The sequence below is a fragment of the Meriones unguiculatus genome, chromosome 11 (genome assembly GCF_030254825.1).
Source record: "Meriones unguiculatus strain TT.TT164.6M chromosome 11, Bangor_MerUng_6.1, whole genome shotgun sequence".
Classification (NCBI taxonomy): Eukaryota; Metazoa; Chordata; class Mammalia; order Rodentia; family Muridae; genus Meriones; species Meriones unguiculatus.
Genome location: NC_083359.1, coordinates 109,574,158 through 109,590,632, shown reverse-complemented (window position 1 = coordinate 109,590,632; position 16,475 = coordinate 109,574,158). Strand labels below are relative to the sequence as shown.

Below are 16,475 nucleotides of genomic sequence, written 5' to 3'. Positions count from 1 at the left end.
GCAGGCAGCGTGCTGGAGCGGAGGCTGACCACCCGTCCTGCTGGAGGCTGGAAGGAATCTGAGGTCCGAGCCTGCTCCCTGGGAGGGCCAGTCGGTGCCACACCTTCCCCTGGCCCCGCCAGGTTCCTTCCCGGTGGGGGTGTGGCTCCGGTCCTCTTCACACCACCTTCCTCATGTACCCAGCTGCCTCTGCATCTAAATTCCCCCTTCTCAGGAGGCTACCATTCACGCCAGAGCAGCAGGCCAACCCCTTTTGGATGAGTTCATCATAACTCATTACCTCTCAGTGACCTTTCCAAACCTGAGGTGCTGGGGGTTAGAACATCGGCACACAGATTCAGTGCAGGGGCACACACAATTCCACCCACCCCTGTGTGGGTCTCCTTTGCTTCCAGAGGAAGACCCCTCCCAGCTCCTCTGAGCTAGGTGCCCCTGTGCATGCCTGAGTACTGTTTCAAATGCTTATTGCTTCTGCAGGACAGTTGCTCATCAATCAGTCTTGACTAACAGACAGTGAGACGTGCGAGGCGCGGATGTCTCCAAAGCTGCTTGTGTAGCGTCTCAGGGTCACAGTGAGGCCCAGCTGACACATACTAGGCTCCTTGCCTGGGCTCCCTCATATCACAGCTTCCGTCCCTAGAGGCCGTGTGAGAGTCCTGGGTGGTGGGACCTTCTTTAGAAGATAGGCACTTCCTTGTTTTAGGTACTTTTCTCACTGTGGCAACCAACTCCTTGGCACTAAGCAGCCTAAGAGGGGTTGATTTCCGCTCAAAGTTCGTGGGGAGGCAGCCCGCCGTGGTGGTGGGTGGGGAGGAGGGTGGCGGGTGGGGAGCAGCCCACCGTGGTGGTGGGTGGGGAGGAGGATGGCAGGTGGGGAGGAGGGTGGTGGGTGGGGAGCAGCCCACCGTGGTGGTGGGTGGGGAGGAGGGTGGCGGGTGGGGAGGGTGGCGGGTGGGGAGGGTGGCGGGTGGGGAGGAGGGTGGTGGGTGGGGAGGAGGGTGGTGGGTGGGGAGGGTGGTGGGTGGGGAGGAGGGTGGTGGGTGGGGGGCAGCCCGCCATGGCGGTGGGTGGGGAGGAGGGTGGCGGGTGGGGAGGGTGGTGGGTGGGGAGGAGGGTGGTGGGTGGGGAGGGTAGTGGGTGGGGAGGATGGTGGTGGGTGGGGAGGGTGGCGGGTGGGGAGGAGGGTGGCGGGTGGGGAGGAGGGTGGCGGGTGGGGAGGGTGGCGGGTGGGGAGGAGGGTGGCGGGTGGGGAGGAGGGTAGTGGGTGGGGAGGAGGGTGGTGGGTGGGGGGCAGCCCGCCATGGCGGTGGGTGGCTCCACGGTGTCAGCAGCTGGGACCCTCTCCTCAGACCTGGGAGGAACAAGAAGCAGAGAGCAGGGTGGAAGTGGGCCTGGGCTATGCAACCTTAGTTCCTAATCTCCATAACCCATTTCCTCAAGCGAGGCTCCAACTCCTAAGGGTCGGATGGCCTTTTAAAGCAGCGCCGTCACCTGGAGATCAAGGGATCACACCAAGGGATCACACGTCAGCTACAGGGGTCACTTAACGCTTAAAGCCACAGCAGCTGCAACGAGAACAGCCTAGGCCACGGACATCATTTAAACGTGCGGTTGGGATTTTGGCCCTTGCTCACACTCGCGTACCTCAGCTCAGCTCTCAGTGAAGAGGCCGTGGGCACCTGCACAGTGACTTCACTCCGGAGCCTGCACCTACTCCCTTGGAAAAGTTGCTGAATTTCGCGTCTATCTTCACAGACCACCCTGCTCACCCCTTCTGTGGGAAGGAGAAAACAGCAACCAGAGCCCTGGGGACTGTCAGCAAATGCACTGTCAGAGACTTGCAGGGCATTTCAAAGCAGGAGGGTGAAGCGCTCACTGTTTCTGGAGCTGGGAATGGGTGCTGAAAACCAGAATGCCAATCCTCCATAAAAACAGTGATCTCGACTGGCTGGGCCAACTCTCCAGCCTCACAGTATATGCGTGTGCACACACATACACAATCGCGCGCACACACACTTTCGCGCACACACACACGGGGTGTGCATATTTTGAGCCTGAGATGTGGTTCATTTGGTAGAGTACTTGCCTCCCACAACCTTGGGCGCCATCTCCAGCGCTGCATGAATGGGGCATGAAAGGCCCTGTTATTCCAGCACTTGAAAGATGAGGACAGGGCCAGGAGTTCAAGGTCATCCTTCTCTACATAGCAAGTCTGAGGCTAGCCTGGGTGCTGTGAGACCTTGTCTCAAAAAAGAAAAGAAGATGAAGATAAGACAAAGAAGAGAAGGAGGCTGAGGGAAGAGGCAGAGGAGCGAAAAGGAGAAGGAGGAGGAGGAAGAGGAGAAGAAGAAGATGGAGGAGGAGGAGGAAGAGGAGGAGAAGGGAGGAGGAGGAGGAGGAGAGGGAGGAGGAGGAAGGAGGAGGAGGAGGAGGAAGGCCGCGTTTTAGTGGGCCGTGGGAAGGCCCCTCCTTGGCTTCAAGCATCCCTCCGCAAACCAGGCAGAGCGGAAGGGGCGTCACCGGCCTCGTGTCTCGCAGCAGCCTGGGTTGAGGAACCTTGTTACACCACTACTAACAGAGGGTGCAAGGCCGACCCCATTTGCTAATCTGGGGAGAAACTTGTCCCGGAGGGTTCGCTGAAGTCGTGCATCGCCCGAGCCCTGCGAAGGGCCAGGTCGCTGTGCCCAGCCCCTCGGCGAACGCTGCTCCAACGGCCAAACCCTCTACCACTGAATCCACCTCGGGGCCTCCGATGCTGCCTCCGCCCCGGGGAAGCGGGACCTCAGACCCTGGCCCGTGGCTCCCCTCCGCGGGGCTCCCGGGACACCGCAGCATCGGACTTCGCGTGGCGGCCCAGCTTCCAGGACTCGGAGCCCCGCCTGCCCGGGAACGCTGCAGCCAATGGCGGAGCCGCACGGCTCGGCGCTGTGGAGTCCCAGGCCCAGGCCCCGCCCCTCTTTGTTGCGGTGTCCAATGGGCGCGTCCGGAACATCGGCGGCTGCCCGGGTGACTCGGTTATCTGTCACGGAATAACATTCGAGAATGGGACATGGAATGAGGCGACGGTCGCCGCAGCCCCGGGAGCTCTCTGCAGCAATGAGGCCGGCCCGAGGTGAGTCCCCGCGCCCCGCGCGCGCGCCCCCTGCGGAGTCGCCCGGGGGCAGGGGGCGGCGCCGCGCTCGCCCGGGAAGCCCGGCGGGAGCCGCCCCTCGCGCGCCGGGGCTCGGGGGGCTTCCGGGAAGACGCCAGGCCTCCTGAGCCCGCGGCCGCGGCGCCCTCGCGCCAGCCCGGGCGCTCACGTGCCAGCTGGCTCTGGGTCACAGGGAACAGCCCGGCTGGGGTCCGGCGTGCGCGGGGCTGCGGGGGCCTCGTGTCTCCGTGCTCCTCGGCCGCCTCCTGCCCGTCCCCTCCACCCCGCGCCCCCCGCGTGCCGCGCCTCCCGGAGCGCAGCTGGGTGTGAGGCTTCGTGGCGCCTGCCCGGCCGCCTGGCTGGCCCGGCTGGGGGCGCGCGGCTGTCCCGAGGGGGTGGGTCTGGGGCCGGGATGCGGAGAGGTGGGGGTGGGCGGGACCCCCATGCCCGTCTCCCTGAGCCGCAGTGTGTGCCGTTTGCACCGCCTCCAGGCCCGGCCGGTGAGCGGGATTCCCTTCGCGCGTCCTGCGGCCGCGAGAGATGAAGGCCGCCCCCGGGGGGCTCTGATTCCCGGCGTGCCCACGTGCCCACGCCCCCCGCCGCGTGCCCCTCACCATGACCGGCTCCGCCGCCGACACTCACCGCTGCCCCCACCCCAAAGGTGCCAAAGGCACCCGGTCCCGGAGCAGCCACGCGCGGCCCGTGAGCCTCGCCACCAGCGGGGGCTCGGAGGAGGAGGACAAAGACGGCGGGGTGCTGTTCCACGTGAACAAGAGCGGCTTCCCGATCGACAGCCACACCTGGGAGAGGATGTGGCTGCATGTCGCTAAGGTCCACCCCAAAGGGGGAGAGATGGTGGGAGCCATCAGAAACGCTGCCTTCCTGGCTAAGGTCAGTGGCTTGGCTGGAGAGGGCGGGCTGCTCCGGGTGGGTGGGATGGGGCCGGCTCAGCCAGGGCAGAGGAGGGAGAAGCGACCTCAGGTCCAGCTGCCTGTTCTACTGTCCCTGTTCTGCTGCCAGGAGGGGCAGGCAGGGGGCTTTCCAAAATCCACCATTACTCAGCTCCTGTAGCATCTTTACCAAAAGGTAAGGTCACCAGGTCAACACCAGCCACTCCAAGGAAGCATGGAGCCCCGGGCTCCATCCTGCATGTCCTGTCAATGTTTCACCCCCTCCTCCACCCTGTCCCCCTAGCAAATGATTTACGGAGCTGTGAGTGAATTTGTAATCAACCAGCCAGATTTTTCAGTGTGAGTCATTTCTAGACTTTTTTTTTTTTTGCCAATCTTCTTCCTCCTCCTTGTCTTCCTTCTCCTTCTCTTCCTCCTCTTCCTCCTCCTTTTCTTTTTTATGACAGTCACTTTTACCTCTGAAACTTACAGAGAACAGTGAAGTTCTCTTAGCAGCTTATCTGGCGCCAAGGGGAGAAAAGGGAAGTGATTGGCTGTGGCTTAAAGGGACTTTCCAGGACACAGGATGAATTAGTCTCCCTGGTAAAGGAAAAGACCAAGTGAAGCTCTCTTTTTACTCTGGAGAGCAGCCAGCGAGCAGGCCAAGGATACGGTTACAGACAGAAGATGTCCCCTGCCGGGAGTGTCCTGTTATATAAAATAGCAAAATGCGAGCTAGAGCTAGCGGAAGCTGGTGAACCACTGTGGAGATGGTTTTCCTGCACGCCAGGAGCCCTGTTTGCTGAGGAGGACTCCTGAGAAGAGGCAGAGATCTCACGCCCACATGCAGCAATCAGGCCTAGCCTGGCGACAGTTGAGCATGGGGGTCTGCAGGCCAGAGGCTGTGTGAGCCCTTGGGGAAGTGGAGGAGGCTCTCTGCTTCCTCCTCCCTCGTGTTTTATTACTCTGCTAGGCAGGGAATTTATTCTGTCCAAATAGAAGCATGTCTGCGTAGAAGCTTGTCTGACAGAGCATCAGTTGTAACGATCCCTGCTGCTGAACACAGGCCGTCCTGGCTCTGACTTCCCCACCTTTCTCTGCTTACCATGATTCACCAGAGTCCTTAAACATACAGGAGTTGGGCAGGGGGAGGAAGGACTGGATGCCACCCTCTTGAGCTGGCTTTCTGAGGCCTGCACCTTCATTGCGTCTTCATCCTTACATCAGTTCAGTGTGTGGAAGCCCTTCTCCACGTGACAAGCATTGAATCTTAGAACTGGTGAAGATTCTCTCACTAAGTCCTCCCGAGAGGGAGGCAGGGGTGGCATTAGTATGAGACAGTGGGACCCTGCCTCTGTGCTCTGTGGCCTCGTCTTCCTTTCTCCTCTTCCCCTTTTCTTCTTCTTTTCTCCCTCCTCCTTCCTCTTCCTCTTCTTAGTCTTCCTTTTCTTCTTCCTCCTCTTACCCTCATCAGTCTGCTCTTTCTAGGACTGTGGCTGGCTTGCCACAGGCGGTCCCCACACAAACGTAAGAGATGCAGTGTGCTAGGTGCTGATGTGGCAGTTTCAAACATACGTTTCCACTTCCAGAGACTCACGCTGCTGCTGCCAGGATTATAGTGAAGTCTTCCTTTTATAAAAGGATGTTCCAGACAGGCCTGGTGGGGAATGCCTGTCGTCTCAGCACTCAGGAGGGAGAGGCAAGGGGATTATAAATTCAAGGCCATCTTGGGTCCCACAGTGAATTCAAGGCCAGTCTAGAATGTGTAGTGAGAGCCTGTTTCAAAAAAGAAAAAAAATGTCCTTTCTTATACGTATCTTTGTGTATCATATTGTATTTTCGATATAACCAAGAGCCTAATGGCAGCTGCTGACAAGCCTGGACTTCCCCCCCGCCAGGGCAGGCAGCTGGCTGCTTTAGATTTTGTTGTTTTAAGATTTATTTATTTTATGTAGATGAGTGCTCTATCTGCATGTACACCTGCACGCCAGAAGAGGACATAAGATCACATTATAGGTGGTTGTGAGCCACCATGTGGTTGTCAGGAATTGAACTCAGGACCTCTGGAAGAGCAGCCAGTGCTCTTAACCGTTGAGCCATTGTTTGTTTGGTTAGTTTTTGAGACGCTCTGAAGCCTTGGCTGTCATGGAAATGGCTATGTAGACCAGGCTGGTGTCTAAAACTCATAGCTATTCACCTGTCTTGTCCTCTGGCCAGGCCATTTTTATTTATGGAGCTTGTGGGATCTGTTTTCCCTGGCGTGCCTGCCTGTGTGCCACGAGCGTCAACCCCCGCCGACCTCAGGAGGGGCTGGGTCCTGTAGACCTGGAGTCTCAGACAGTGGTGAGTCACTGTGTGGGTACTGGGAACTGAACCCAGCCCTCTGCAAGCCCTGAGTGTCTCCACAGCCCCTTCCCCGTTGTCTGACAGGGTCTTGGTCAGGGCTGAAGAGGGACTGGTGAATCTAGGTGAGATCAAGTGTCGTGGCAATAGCATGTGGACTGAGGCAAGATAGTACCCGGAGCAAGTTCTGAGGCGCTATGAGGAGGCACGGGGGGGGGGGCGTGTCGTCAACCACAGGGTGTTGTTAGGGATCACTGTGAGTTCTGTCTGAAGGCCTGGGCGTCTGCTGGGAGCAGGGTGGGCAAGGATGGGCTGGGGGAATCCTCTTTCCAGAAGGTGACCGCATCTTTCTTTGCTCATGGTTGCTGAGCTCCAGTGAGCACCTGACTAGGCCTTTTACTGGGATAATTGAAGAGAAAGAACAGTCACTGGGGTCCCACAGGCTGGAGAGAGAGTGGCAGGTGCAGGAAGAGCTACTAGCTCTTTTAGGTCTCCTCCAGTGTTTCCTGGTGCCTAGAGGTGGCCAAGGCAGAGCCAGGACACCAGGGCGGCTTAGCAGGAAGTGTGTGTGTGTGTGTGTGTGTGTGTGTGTGTGTGTGTGTGATTGTCACCGTGATTCCGAATTTGGAAAGAATTCACATTAGAGGCCTGTGTGAAGTGTCTGCTGGGAGCTGAGACTCCTTCAGGCTCTGTCCTGCCCCCTGTGCTCTCAAGAAGCTCCCTCCGGGCTGTGTCCAGGATTCTGAGGTATCCCTCTGCCTGCCTGGATCTCCTGAAGCTGTGACTCCAGGGCCTCTGTCCCAGAGCACAGGCAGGCCCTTGGACGCAGGTGCCCAGCACCATCCCGGATCACGGCTGACCCATGCTGCTTCGCCCAGCTCTCCAGGAGGCTCTTTTCCTGCTGCACCTGCAGTAAAGGAAATGCTTTGGTTACTCCTTGTTCTTGTCCAAGGTTGCTCACGTGGAGCCTCTAGCTGCCTCCCTGGCTCCAGGCCTGGCTTCCTTGTCCCCTGTCATGGCCAGGCCAGTTACATATCTGTGCATTCCCGAGTCTTGCCTTCTGTCAGCTCTCGTTTGGCGAGAAGTGAAGGGCACACTGCCAGACTCTTGCCTGTAGTTCTCATTCTTCTCTGTCCACCCCGTAGCCTCTTTTTCCAAATTCTTTAACCGTCCCTGGGTCTCCTCACCAGCACTGAGATCTGCCCTCCAGAGTGTGGTGACAAACAGGAAGAGCAGAGGAGGGCGCTTTGTGGAGCTTCAGTTTGTCTTACTGGTAAACCCAACCTTTCCCAGTCAGTCGTTATTTGCTTTAGTAAACCACTTTTTGTGATGTCATTTGTTTGTTATGGTAAAATACATGATCCATCACCTGTCTCTCAACCATTTTGAGTGGTCGGCTGCTGGTGTTTGGATCCCGAATGTCCCCAAAGGCCCACATGTTGACGGCTTAGCTCCCAGCCTGTGATGCTTAGGAGATGGGGCCTAGCAGGAAGGACTTGGGTCACTGGGCAGGATGCCCCAGGATCAGACACTGGTCCTCCTTTCTCCACTCATTTCGGTTCCCTGAGGTGAAGAGACCTCCTCTGCCACATGCTCCTGCCATGCTGTGCTGAGCTCCAAAGCCATAGGTACAAGTGACAGTAGCTGAACCCTCTGAAACTGCGAGACAAAATAGACCTTTGTTGTTTCTGAGCTGATGATCTCAGGTGCTTTGTCACAGTGATGGGAAGTTCTGTCGTAAAGGACATGCACACGGCTGTGCTTCCATCGCCACCATCAACCTGCAGAGCTGCTGCTTCCCCCCCCTGCAACATACTAATGACTGAGTGCCCAGAGCTCACCCCACTCCTGCCCAGAGCTCCCTGCCCAGAGCTCACCCCACTCCTGCCCAGAGCTCCCTGCCCAGAGCTCACCCCACTCCTGCCCAGAGCTCACCCCACTCCCTGCCCAGAGCTCACCCCACTCCCGCCCAGAGCTCACCCCACTCCCTGCCCAGAGCTCACCCCACTCCCTGCCCAGAGCTCACCCCACTCCCTGCCCAGAGCTCACCCCACTCCCTGCCCAGAGCTCACCCCACTCCCTGCCCAGAGCTCACCCCACTCCCTGCCCAGAGCTCACCCCACTCCCTGCCCAGAGCTCACCCCACTCCCTGCCCAGTGCTCTCCACTTTGTCCATGAATCTGACCACTCTAGGAACTTCATGCACGAGTGTAGTATTTGCCTTAGAATTGTGTGTGTGTGTGTGTGCGCACATGCACACCAAGACATACATGTGGAGGTCACACAGGTGTTGGTCACCTCCCATCATGGGGGTTCAGGGAACTGAACTCAGCTCGGCAGGCTTGGTGGCAAAGGCCTCCTGCTGAGCTGTCTCCCTGACCCGGAATTGGCTGTTTTGAGGTTGCCTTGCTCCAGGGTTCACCCACATTTCAGTGTGTCCCCAGTGTGTGCCTGATTTGAAAGCTAGCTAGCATTTCTCTGTCAGGATGGAGTTGTGTTAATTCATTCGTTAGCAGGCACTGAGCTGGCCTCCCCTTTTCACAGAGGGCTAATGAGGTTTCTTATGACTGTCTGTGAAGTCGCCATGAGCTGATCACCACCCACCTCACCATCAGCTGCTCTGCACTTGGCAGCGGAGTGGATGTTCTCGCCTCCTGGGCAGGAAGACATCTCAGGAAGCCAAGCCTCAGGGGGCTGTGTCTAGGAACTGGGCCCCTCTGATTCTGAGCCATTCTACTCCAGCTCCGGGGAGCGGGCTACTCTGGGATAACGGCAGCTCACGTCTGTGTGCCTCTGCCCTGCTGCCTTTCATACAGCAGGCCGTGTTGTCCTCACAGCTGCTCCAAGGGCACCAGAGGCCGTGTTATTTCACCTGGATGCAGCTGGTCGGAGACAGAGCAGGGATTTGAACCCTTGTGTGTGACTCTCAGGGGCCCCTCTGGCTTGCGCTCCAGTTCCACCCTGGCTGCCTAGGGTGCTGTTCAAAGCTGCCCCAGGCTGGGCCCCAGCCAGCTTGCCTGACAACAGCTGATGCGCTGAGCACCTTGGCTCTGCCTGCCACACCCCGCTCCAGCCCCCATGGGGAGCGCTTACATTTGTCCTGCTTGGGAGCAAATGTGAGCACCGCCAGCTGAGGTGGCTGCAGCTGTTTCCTAAATCCCTTAGGCGCCATTGGCTGCTATTCTGAGGCCCAACTGCCTTCACACCCAACTCTGTGGGCTCCCTGGGATGGACGGGGCTTGAAATAACTCTCTGATCAGCTCCCTAAGTGGACTCTAAGCCAAATCACTGGCTATGATGCATGCAGGAACTTGCTCTCATGTCCCTTGCTTTTCACTTTTCTGTGACAAAAGTTCCCTCTTCCTTTCCCGATTCCATACTTCCTGCCCTGTTCCTGGCCTGGAGCTCACAACATGGAGAGGCTCAGGAGGGTCTGATCCTCGGCCGACTTTCTCACCTCTCTTTGAAACCTCCGTTCTCACAGAGCTTTGGTAGACATGTGGGTGTTACTGTGAAAAAAACAAGGAAGTCTCGGCAATTGCTAGTGTTTGTTGGACAGAGAATTCATGTGTGAATGTGTGTGTGTGAAACTGTTTATGTGGGAGTATTTGTGTGTGTGAGAGAGAGAGTTCTGAGAGAGAGAGTCTGAGAGTCTGAAGTCATGGAAACAAATGTTCAGATTGGAACCTTTTCCCCTCCAAAGTGACTCTCCCAGACAGGGAATCTGAGTTGAGGTGTTAGAGATGAACTGTAGCTTGAAGAACAGTTGGGCGTGTGTGTGCCCACACAGCCATGCTCACACACTTAGCGCCTTGGTTTGGATGTGCTAGTGTGACTGCTTCCCTTCCAGCTGAAGGGACAGTTTCTGTGAAGTTAGAATGCCTCACAGGGGAGGTTGAGCGGGGCGCTGAGAGGGAGGTGTGAGCAGAGAATGTTTGCAGTAAATGCAGCCAATGTGGCACAAGTTGGGGGAGAGCCTGCTGGCCCGAGCTTAGTTCACCACGCCCCCCTCGCCGTGCTCGAGCCCTCGCCGTGCTCGAGCCCTCGCCTGGAGAGCCACGTGGCGTTTGGCACTGCTGCCCGGTGGGCTGTGCCCGTTGGCAAGGCTGGCCCCGTTTTCTCCCAGGACGAGGCTAATCTTGCCTTCCACACTTCCTGCTTCTCTTGAAGAAGTCCACGCCTAGAGGAGTCTCCCTCTCAAACCTGTCCCAGAGGGACCACCACAAACATGGAGAAGATGAGGACTCAGTGGGGCAAAGAAGCGCTGACGTGCTGCTGGCTGGCTGGAGTCCTGAGTGGCTAGGTTGAGAACTGACTGTAGGCCCTGGGGGAGTTGGCTGGGCCACGAGGATGGGGTAAGGAGGCTCGTGAGGTAGGGGCACAGCACTTCCCTGAGGAGAGTCAGGCAAGAGGAGCATCTTCCTTAATCTCGGGGGGGGAGCAGTGGACATGAGAGGGGTGTGGCGTCCTGAGGTGGCGCGGTGGCCAGTGTACCAGTCTGCCGCAGTTGGCTGTCGGGGTTGCTATTTGCCTCGTGCCCTGCGTCGGTGATGGTCAGGAGGGAGCACGTGTAACAGGGTCACTGTTCGCCGTGCTGCAGAATGGACGGTGTGATAGAAGTATAAGGAGCAGTGAAGGGCTTCGGGGTCCTTTCTGGGCCGGCCTCAGTGGGAGACCCTGGAGAACGTGCTCCCTGGCCTCAGGATGGCACTTACATTTCCCTCAAAAAGGCAAGCTGTGTTACCCTTGATGTCAGGAGGGCCGCAGAGAACCGAGGCCTCGGAGTGGGGTGTAACTGGAGGGAGCTTAGAGGCCCTTCAACGGCGGGGTGATGGGGCCACCGTGGCAACAGGTGACTGCACCAAGTGTGTCTGCTCCCAGGAGTGGCTCTCACTTGATTTCAGCCCCGTTCCTGCTGGAGCTGTGCCAGAGCAAGCCCTCACTAACAGGAGCCGCCTCTCTCTCTCTCTCCAGCCTTCAGTTCCCCAGGTCCCAAACTACAGGCTGTCCATGACGATCCCGGACTGGCTCCAGGCCATCCAGAATTACATGAAGACACTACAGTATCCTTCCAGCCGGCTGCTGGGCGCCCCAGACCAGGGGTAGTGCTGGCCACTGCAGGCTTGGCAGTGTGTCTGTTGTGGGTCATCCAGAGCTCTCTAAGGTTGGTGAAGACAGGTGTTAGAAGGTCACCCTTGGGTGACCAGAACGACCAGGGCTTGTCCCGAAAGCAGAGGTGAAGCTGGTCCACCTTGAGGCTTGTGGCTTCTTTCTCCCTCTTCCCTGTCCTTGCCTCTGCCTTCCCTGGTGGCCTGTGTTTTCATTCCTTTCCTTTTCTCCACTGTTGTCTTTGCTCATTTCTTTTTCTACATGATTAGGCTTCCTTTCTTCTCGCTTGTTTTAACTCATTCCTGACCTCTCACGACACCAAAACACCTGTCTGTCTTTGCCTCTGGTTCCTGACAACCCAAGCAGGTGACTTGGTCCCAGCTGTATGTGCGAGGGAGTGAGGGTGGCTCTGCCGTGGGGCCCCTGCCTCAGCTGGAACTGAAAGCTTCTGAGGAGCCTGAGGGTTTGGTGCAGGCATGCTTTTGGCCTCCTCAGTGCCCTTGGGTTGTTTACAGTCTGGGTTAGCTCAGTTCTGCAAGGTCTTTCAGAAGCAGTGCTGTTGGGGACAAAGGGCAGAGGAGATGGCCCACAGCACACAGGAATGAGTTGGGGAGTCCCCAGTGTGCTGCTCAGGAGCTGCGCTGGGGTTGGCTTGTGTGGAGCAGGCCAGGCTTGTTGGCTGGCTCTCTGCATGCTTCCCTCCAGCCTTGAGTCTGGGAGGACTTCTGGAAACTCGGAGCCTGTGTTCCCCCATTCTCTGCTGCAGGCTCCTGAAGGGCGCAAACAGCAGCATCTTCCAAGGGCGGCATATCGCCCTGGAGAAGAGCACCTGTTCTGATCATCAAGACTGATGAGTTGATTAGCTTCTCAGTTTCTGCCTCACAGGTCATCTTTCCTATTTGGCATCTTCCCTTGGCTGGCTGCTTCGTCAGGAGATGGTAGCTTCCTCCAGAGAGGCTGGCAGCCCCAGGCCCAACCAAACTTATTAGGTATTGCTGCTTGTATCCAGACCAAGACTCCGCATGGAGTGGTGGTGGTGGACGGCATAAACACCTTCCCATATGGACCCAGGCCCCAAGAGCCAACCCTCCTCATCACCAAACATTCCAGGTGACCTGAAGTTAGGACAGCTCTTACTTCTGTCAAGGACGAGGCTTCCCAAGGAGAATGAGCCTGGCTGGGCTTCATCAGTAGGGACAAATTTGCATGTGTTTTGCATATCATTTTCTCTCCCTGATGCAAAGCCTGCCACACACTCAGCTTAGCTCTCAACGTTGCTCTCCAAGGGCCATTTTCTCACTTTTACTCTGACCCATCAGCCAAGACCATTAGCTGCAGAGCATGCAGTGGAAAGCACAAGGGAACCTGGGGACCAGGTCCTCAGGTCTTTGGGGCCATCATCAGGGAGGCAGATGATTACTTCTGTCCTGCTGTCTTTATTTCCTTGGGGTGCCTGGCTGCTGTGTCCTGGACATGGGTGCCAGCATGTGGGCGTTGCTTGGGGTCATTCCTGCCTACACGTGCTCAGCTGATGGGTCCAGCCCTGCCTTTCCCTGGAACAGAGCGTGAGTGGCAGTGAGCGAGAATGCCAGTCTTTGTGTCTGGAAAGGGAGCCCTCATGGCTTTGCTAGGTATGGGAAGCCCGCCCAGGAGCTGTGTGCTTCATCCAGGGAACGCTTGAGAGAAACTTCCAGAAGCTCAGCTATCAGCCACAGGAACTTAGAGAAGATGGCTAGACAACTTCTCATTACTTAATTATGGCTTAATATTACTTTGTAGAAATTGAATTCTACTTTGAATATTTGGGGAACCCTACTGTTGGATGGAAATCTTTGATAAAATTCAAAAGCACCACTTCACAATAAGAGCCCCTCGGTTTGTTTGTTTTTCTTTTACCACTAAGATTAAAAAAACAAAACAAAAAAACCCCTTTTATTGGTTCTTTGTGAATTTCCCATCATGTACCTCAATCCGGTTCATCTCCCCCTCCCCTTGTACCAGCCCTCCACCCTTGCAACCTCCCTTCCAGTCTTGTGGAAGCTGTAGAGTGTCACAGTACCACTAAGATTTTCTTTGTTTTTTTGTTACCTTTTTGTTGAGACAGGGCTTCTCTGTGCAGTCCTGGCCTCACTTTGTAGACCAGGCTGGCCTGGAACTCATGTCTTCAGAGTGCTGGGATTACAGGCGTACGCCACCACACCCAGCTCTGCTAAGAGCTTTTTAATATCTTATTTTAGAAACATCAAGGAAGCCTGAACTGTTATGAGCCCAGGTTACGGCTGCTAGGCTGAACGTGTTCACATCAAGCCTGGCTCTGACCGTGTTGTTTTCAGTCAGAAGGGCACAAGCCGTGAGCTGCGGCCTACACCTGGAATCCTCTTGAGCTACAGGCTCCTTCCCTGCTCACTTTGCCTGGAGGGGACCTAGCTCCTCTCTGGGCGGCACGGTGTGATGCCACTCCTGAAGCTGCTTGCCTCACTGGGATAGTGAGAGAGTCCTGTGCAGCGGCTGGTCATAGCAGCTCTAGGCAAGCAAAGTAATTCAGCATCAGTGTATCCCCACCTCCGCCCCTTTACAAAGACGATTTTGTTTTAGGCATAAGGGGGGTCTTTGGTGATACAGGTTTGCTAGCTCTGGGGAATCGGGCATCGATCAGAAGCAAGGTATGGAGAGTGGTCATCCGCTTAGATTAGTGCTGTCAAGCATCAGTCCAGGCATGGAATAAGTGGTATTTCCTTAAGGTCTGTGTGCTATTGAAAAATCTTACTGCCGCTCATCTACTCCTCCATCTTTCCTTCCATTCATTGGTATATTGGCCAGCCCATACCTACCTACCTACCTACATACATACATACACCATCCTTTGTCCATCCATCCATCCCTCCATCTATTCATCCAGCCACTCATCCAACCACTTATTCACCCATTTACCTTTCTTTCATCATCCATATCTCAATCTGTCCATCCATTTTACTATTCTTCTATCCATCTTATCATCCATCTGTCTGTCCATCTGCTTGTTTCCTTTCTATCCATTCTTTCAGTTATTTATCCAATGAGCTGCCCCCTCATCAGTTAATTCACTTTCTTATTCTCATTTATTTAATTACATTTGCTGACCTGTGTATGCTGAGCTACCTCCAGGCTTTATGGGGTGAGCCAAAGATGATGAAAGAACAGTCCCAATTCTCAGGAGCTTCTAGTCTAGCATGTAACTTCAGGCTTGTGGTCAAGTAGCTGGAACCCAGGGTGGACTGGAATGATGTGTTAGGAAAGGCAGAGGCTCATGCAGGCTTCAGTTAGAAACTGGATTTCCAAGGCTGCACAGCGGAGAGTCAGGGGCTGTGGGCTCCTGCTAGCCACTGGCCGGAGAGCAATGACTACTTTCTTATCCCATCAAGAAATGGAAACCCGTGTGGCCCTCTGCTGGGCAATCATGAGTTTGGAGTTTCTGTCACTTTCCCTTTACATGTTTCACACAGATACAATCATACAGGGACCCAGTTCTTTGAAATCAGGAAAATGAGGCCTCTGAGCGGGTAAGTGTGCATGATCTGTGGCCAGCACTTTCTCCTTCCGGTGAGCACCAACACCCTCCTCCAGCTTCTGTCCCTGTCTGCTAGGGCTCCAGGATTCTAGTCTGCTGGGGGTGGAGGTGACCAGGGCCAGGCTGTGGGTGAGACTGAGGACTAGCTGCAACATCCAGTGGTCAAGGCTGACTCTTGGGCCAGGTGTGCTGACACCCATTTAATCACAGCACTTGGGAGGCAAGTGGATCTTTGAGTCTGAGGCCACTCAGGTCTACATAGTAAGTTCCAGGACAGCCAAGGGTACATAGAGAGACCCCGACTCAAAAAAACAAAACAAACCAGACTGACTCTCAGGACAGCGGAGGCCTGCAAGCCTATCCCTGTAAGTCCCTGCCTCCAGGCTGAGGTGCTAACACCACTCCCTCTGAGGTAACTGGGACAATGGGGTGCAGGTGTGAGGACCTTTGAGGTCTTCCTGGGAAGTAAGTTGTTGCCTTTCGAGATCCCTGCATGGCGCCTCATGTGGAGGCACGCCGGCAGACTGAGAACTGAGGCCAGTCAAACGGACTGCGTAACTGCGGAAGTCCTGAGAGGATCTGTTTTGCTCCATCCCACAGGTTAATGGAAACGGCGAAAGAGATGACCCGAGAGTCCTTGCCAATCAAATGCCTTGAGGCAGTCATCCTGGGCATGTATCCTTTACGTCTGCGTCGTGGCTCTGTGATCCTGCTCTGGAGCTAGTTATGTCTTTGGTGTCCTTGGGGAAAAGAGCCAAACCCCCTGGTGCTTCTCTGCATGTGACCTGGCTGGAGCCGAACACAAGCAATGCTGGGCTCCTTGGACCAGCGCTCCTCTAAGCTGTCATCTGTGGCGCTGTCCGGCACGGTCAGGCCAATGACTTAGAGCCAGCCGTCACAAGGAGAATTCACATTCAGAAGGAGAGTCTGGCTCTTGCCTGACACTATCATAAGAAAGACAGTTAAATGGAGTTGAGTCAAGGCCAAGTGGGCGGATATCCAAACCCATCACCAGGGGAAACGTGAGAGCAGGTTGCAGAGAGCAAGTGCTGGCTGTGTGTACCTGGTGGACACAGGGGCCTGCTCGCTAATGCCTTATCACTTTCACCACATTCTTGGCTCTTTGCCCTGAGAGGAATTTGGTCCAGAAAAGCTGTGATGACCCTGACTGATGGTGATGGCAAGTGAACGCAACCGGATAGAAGAGCCAGAGAAACATTGGGTCTGTGGGGTACTTGATTGGGAAGACCTTGGCCATGAAGGCAGGAAGTAGAACAAGGCATTGGGTTAGTAGTCGGCCCCAGATGAAAGCTGTTGGCTTCTTGAGTGCCGTGCTAAGTGGCCTTCAGAAAGCTCTCGAGTGGGAGAGTGTGGTGCTCTCATCCTGGATCCCCACTTAGACTAGCTTTCTGGAAGGCAGGACAGGGTGGAGGCAGTTGGCTCAGTCTGCAAAGCC

General features: G+C 56.0%; 1 protein-coding gene and 1 long non-coding RNA gene across 4 annotated transcripts in view; one reads left to right on the top strand and one right to left on the bottom strand.

The window, feature by feature from the left end:
• Nucleotides 1-1,230: 1,230 nt before the first annotated feature.
• Nucleotides 1,231-3,873, bottom strand: LOC132646429 (uncharacterized). Its single transcript, XR_009584692.1, has 3 exons — nt 3,773-3,873; nt 1,645-3,019; nt 1,231-1,351 (listed from the first exon to the last, which is right to left on the bottom strand). It is a non-coding gene; the product is annotated as an uncharacterized LOC132646429 (long non-coding RNA).
• The window catches only part of Vash2 (vasohibin 2), a 28,011-nt gene continuing 14,513 nt past the window's right edge, over nt 2,978-16,475 (top strand). For 2 of the 3 annotated variants that reach the window (XM_060364922.1, XM_060364923.1), the window contains exons 1-5: nt 2,981-3,112; nt 3,792-4,021; nt 11,338-11,426; nt 14,955-15,011; nt 15,620-15,694. In XM_060364922.1, the coding sequence (XP_060220905.1) occupies nt 3,043-3,112; nt 3,792-4,021; nt 11,338-11,426; nt 14,955-15,011; nt 15,620-15,694 (521 nt within the window). In that variant the 5' untranslated portion in view covers nt 2,981-3,042. Of the gene's footprint in view, nt 3,113-3,621; nt 4,022-11,337; nt 11,427-14,954; nt 15,012-15,619; nt 15,695-16,475 lie in introns of all 3 variants that reach the window. The other variant, XM_021651054.2, reaches the window with a different exon arrangement.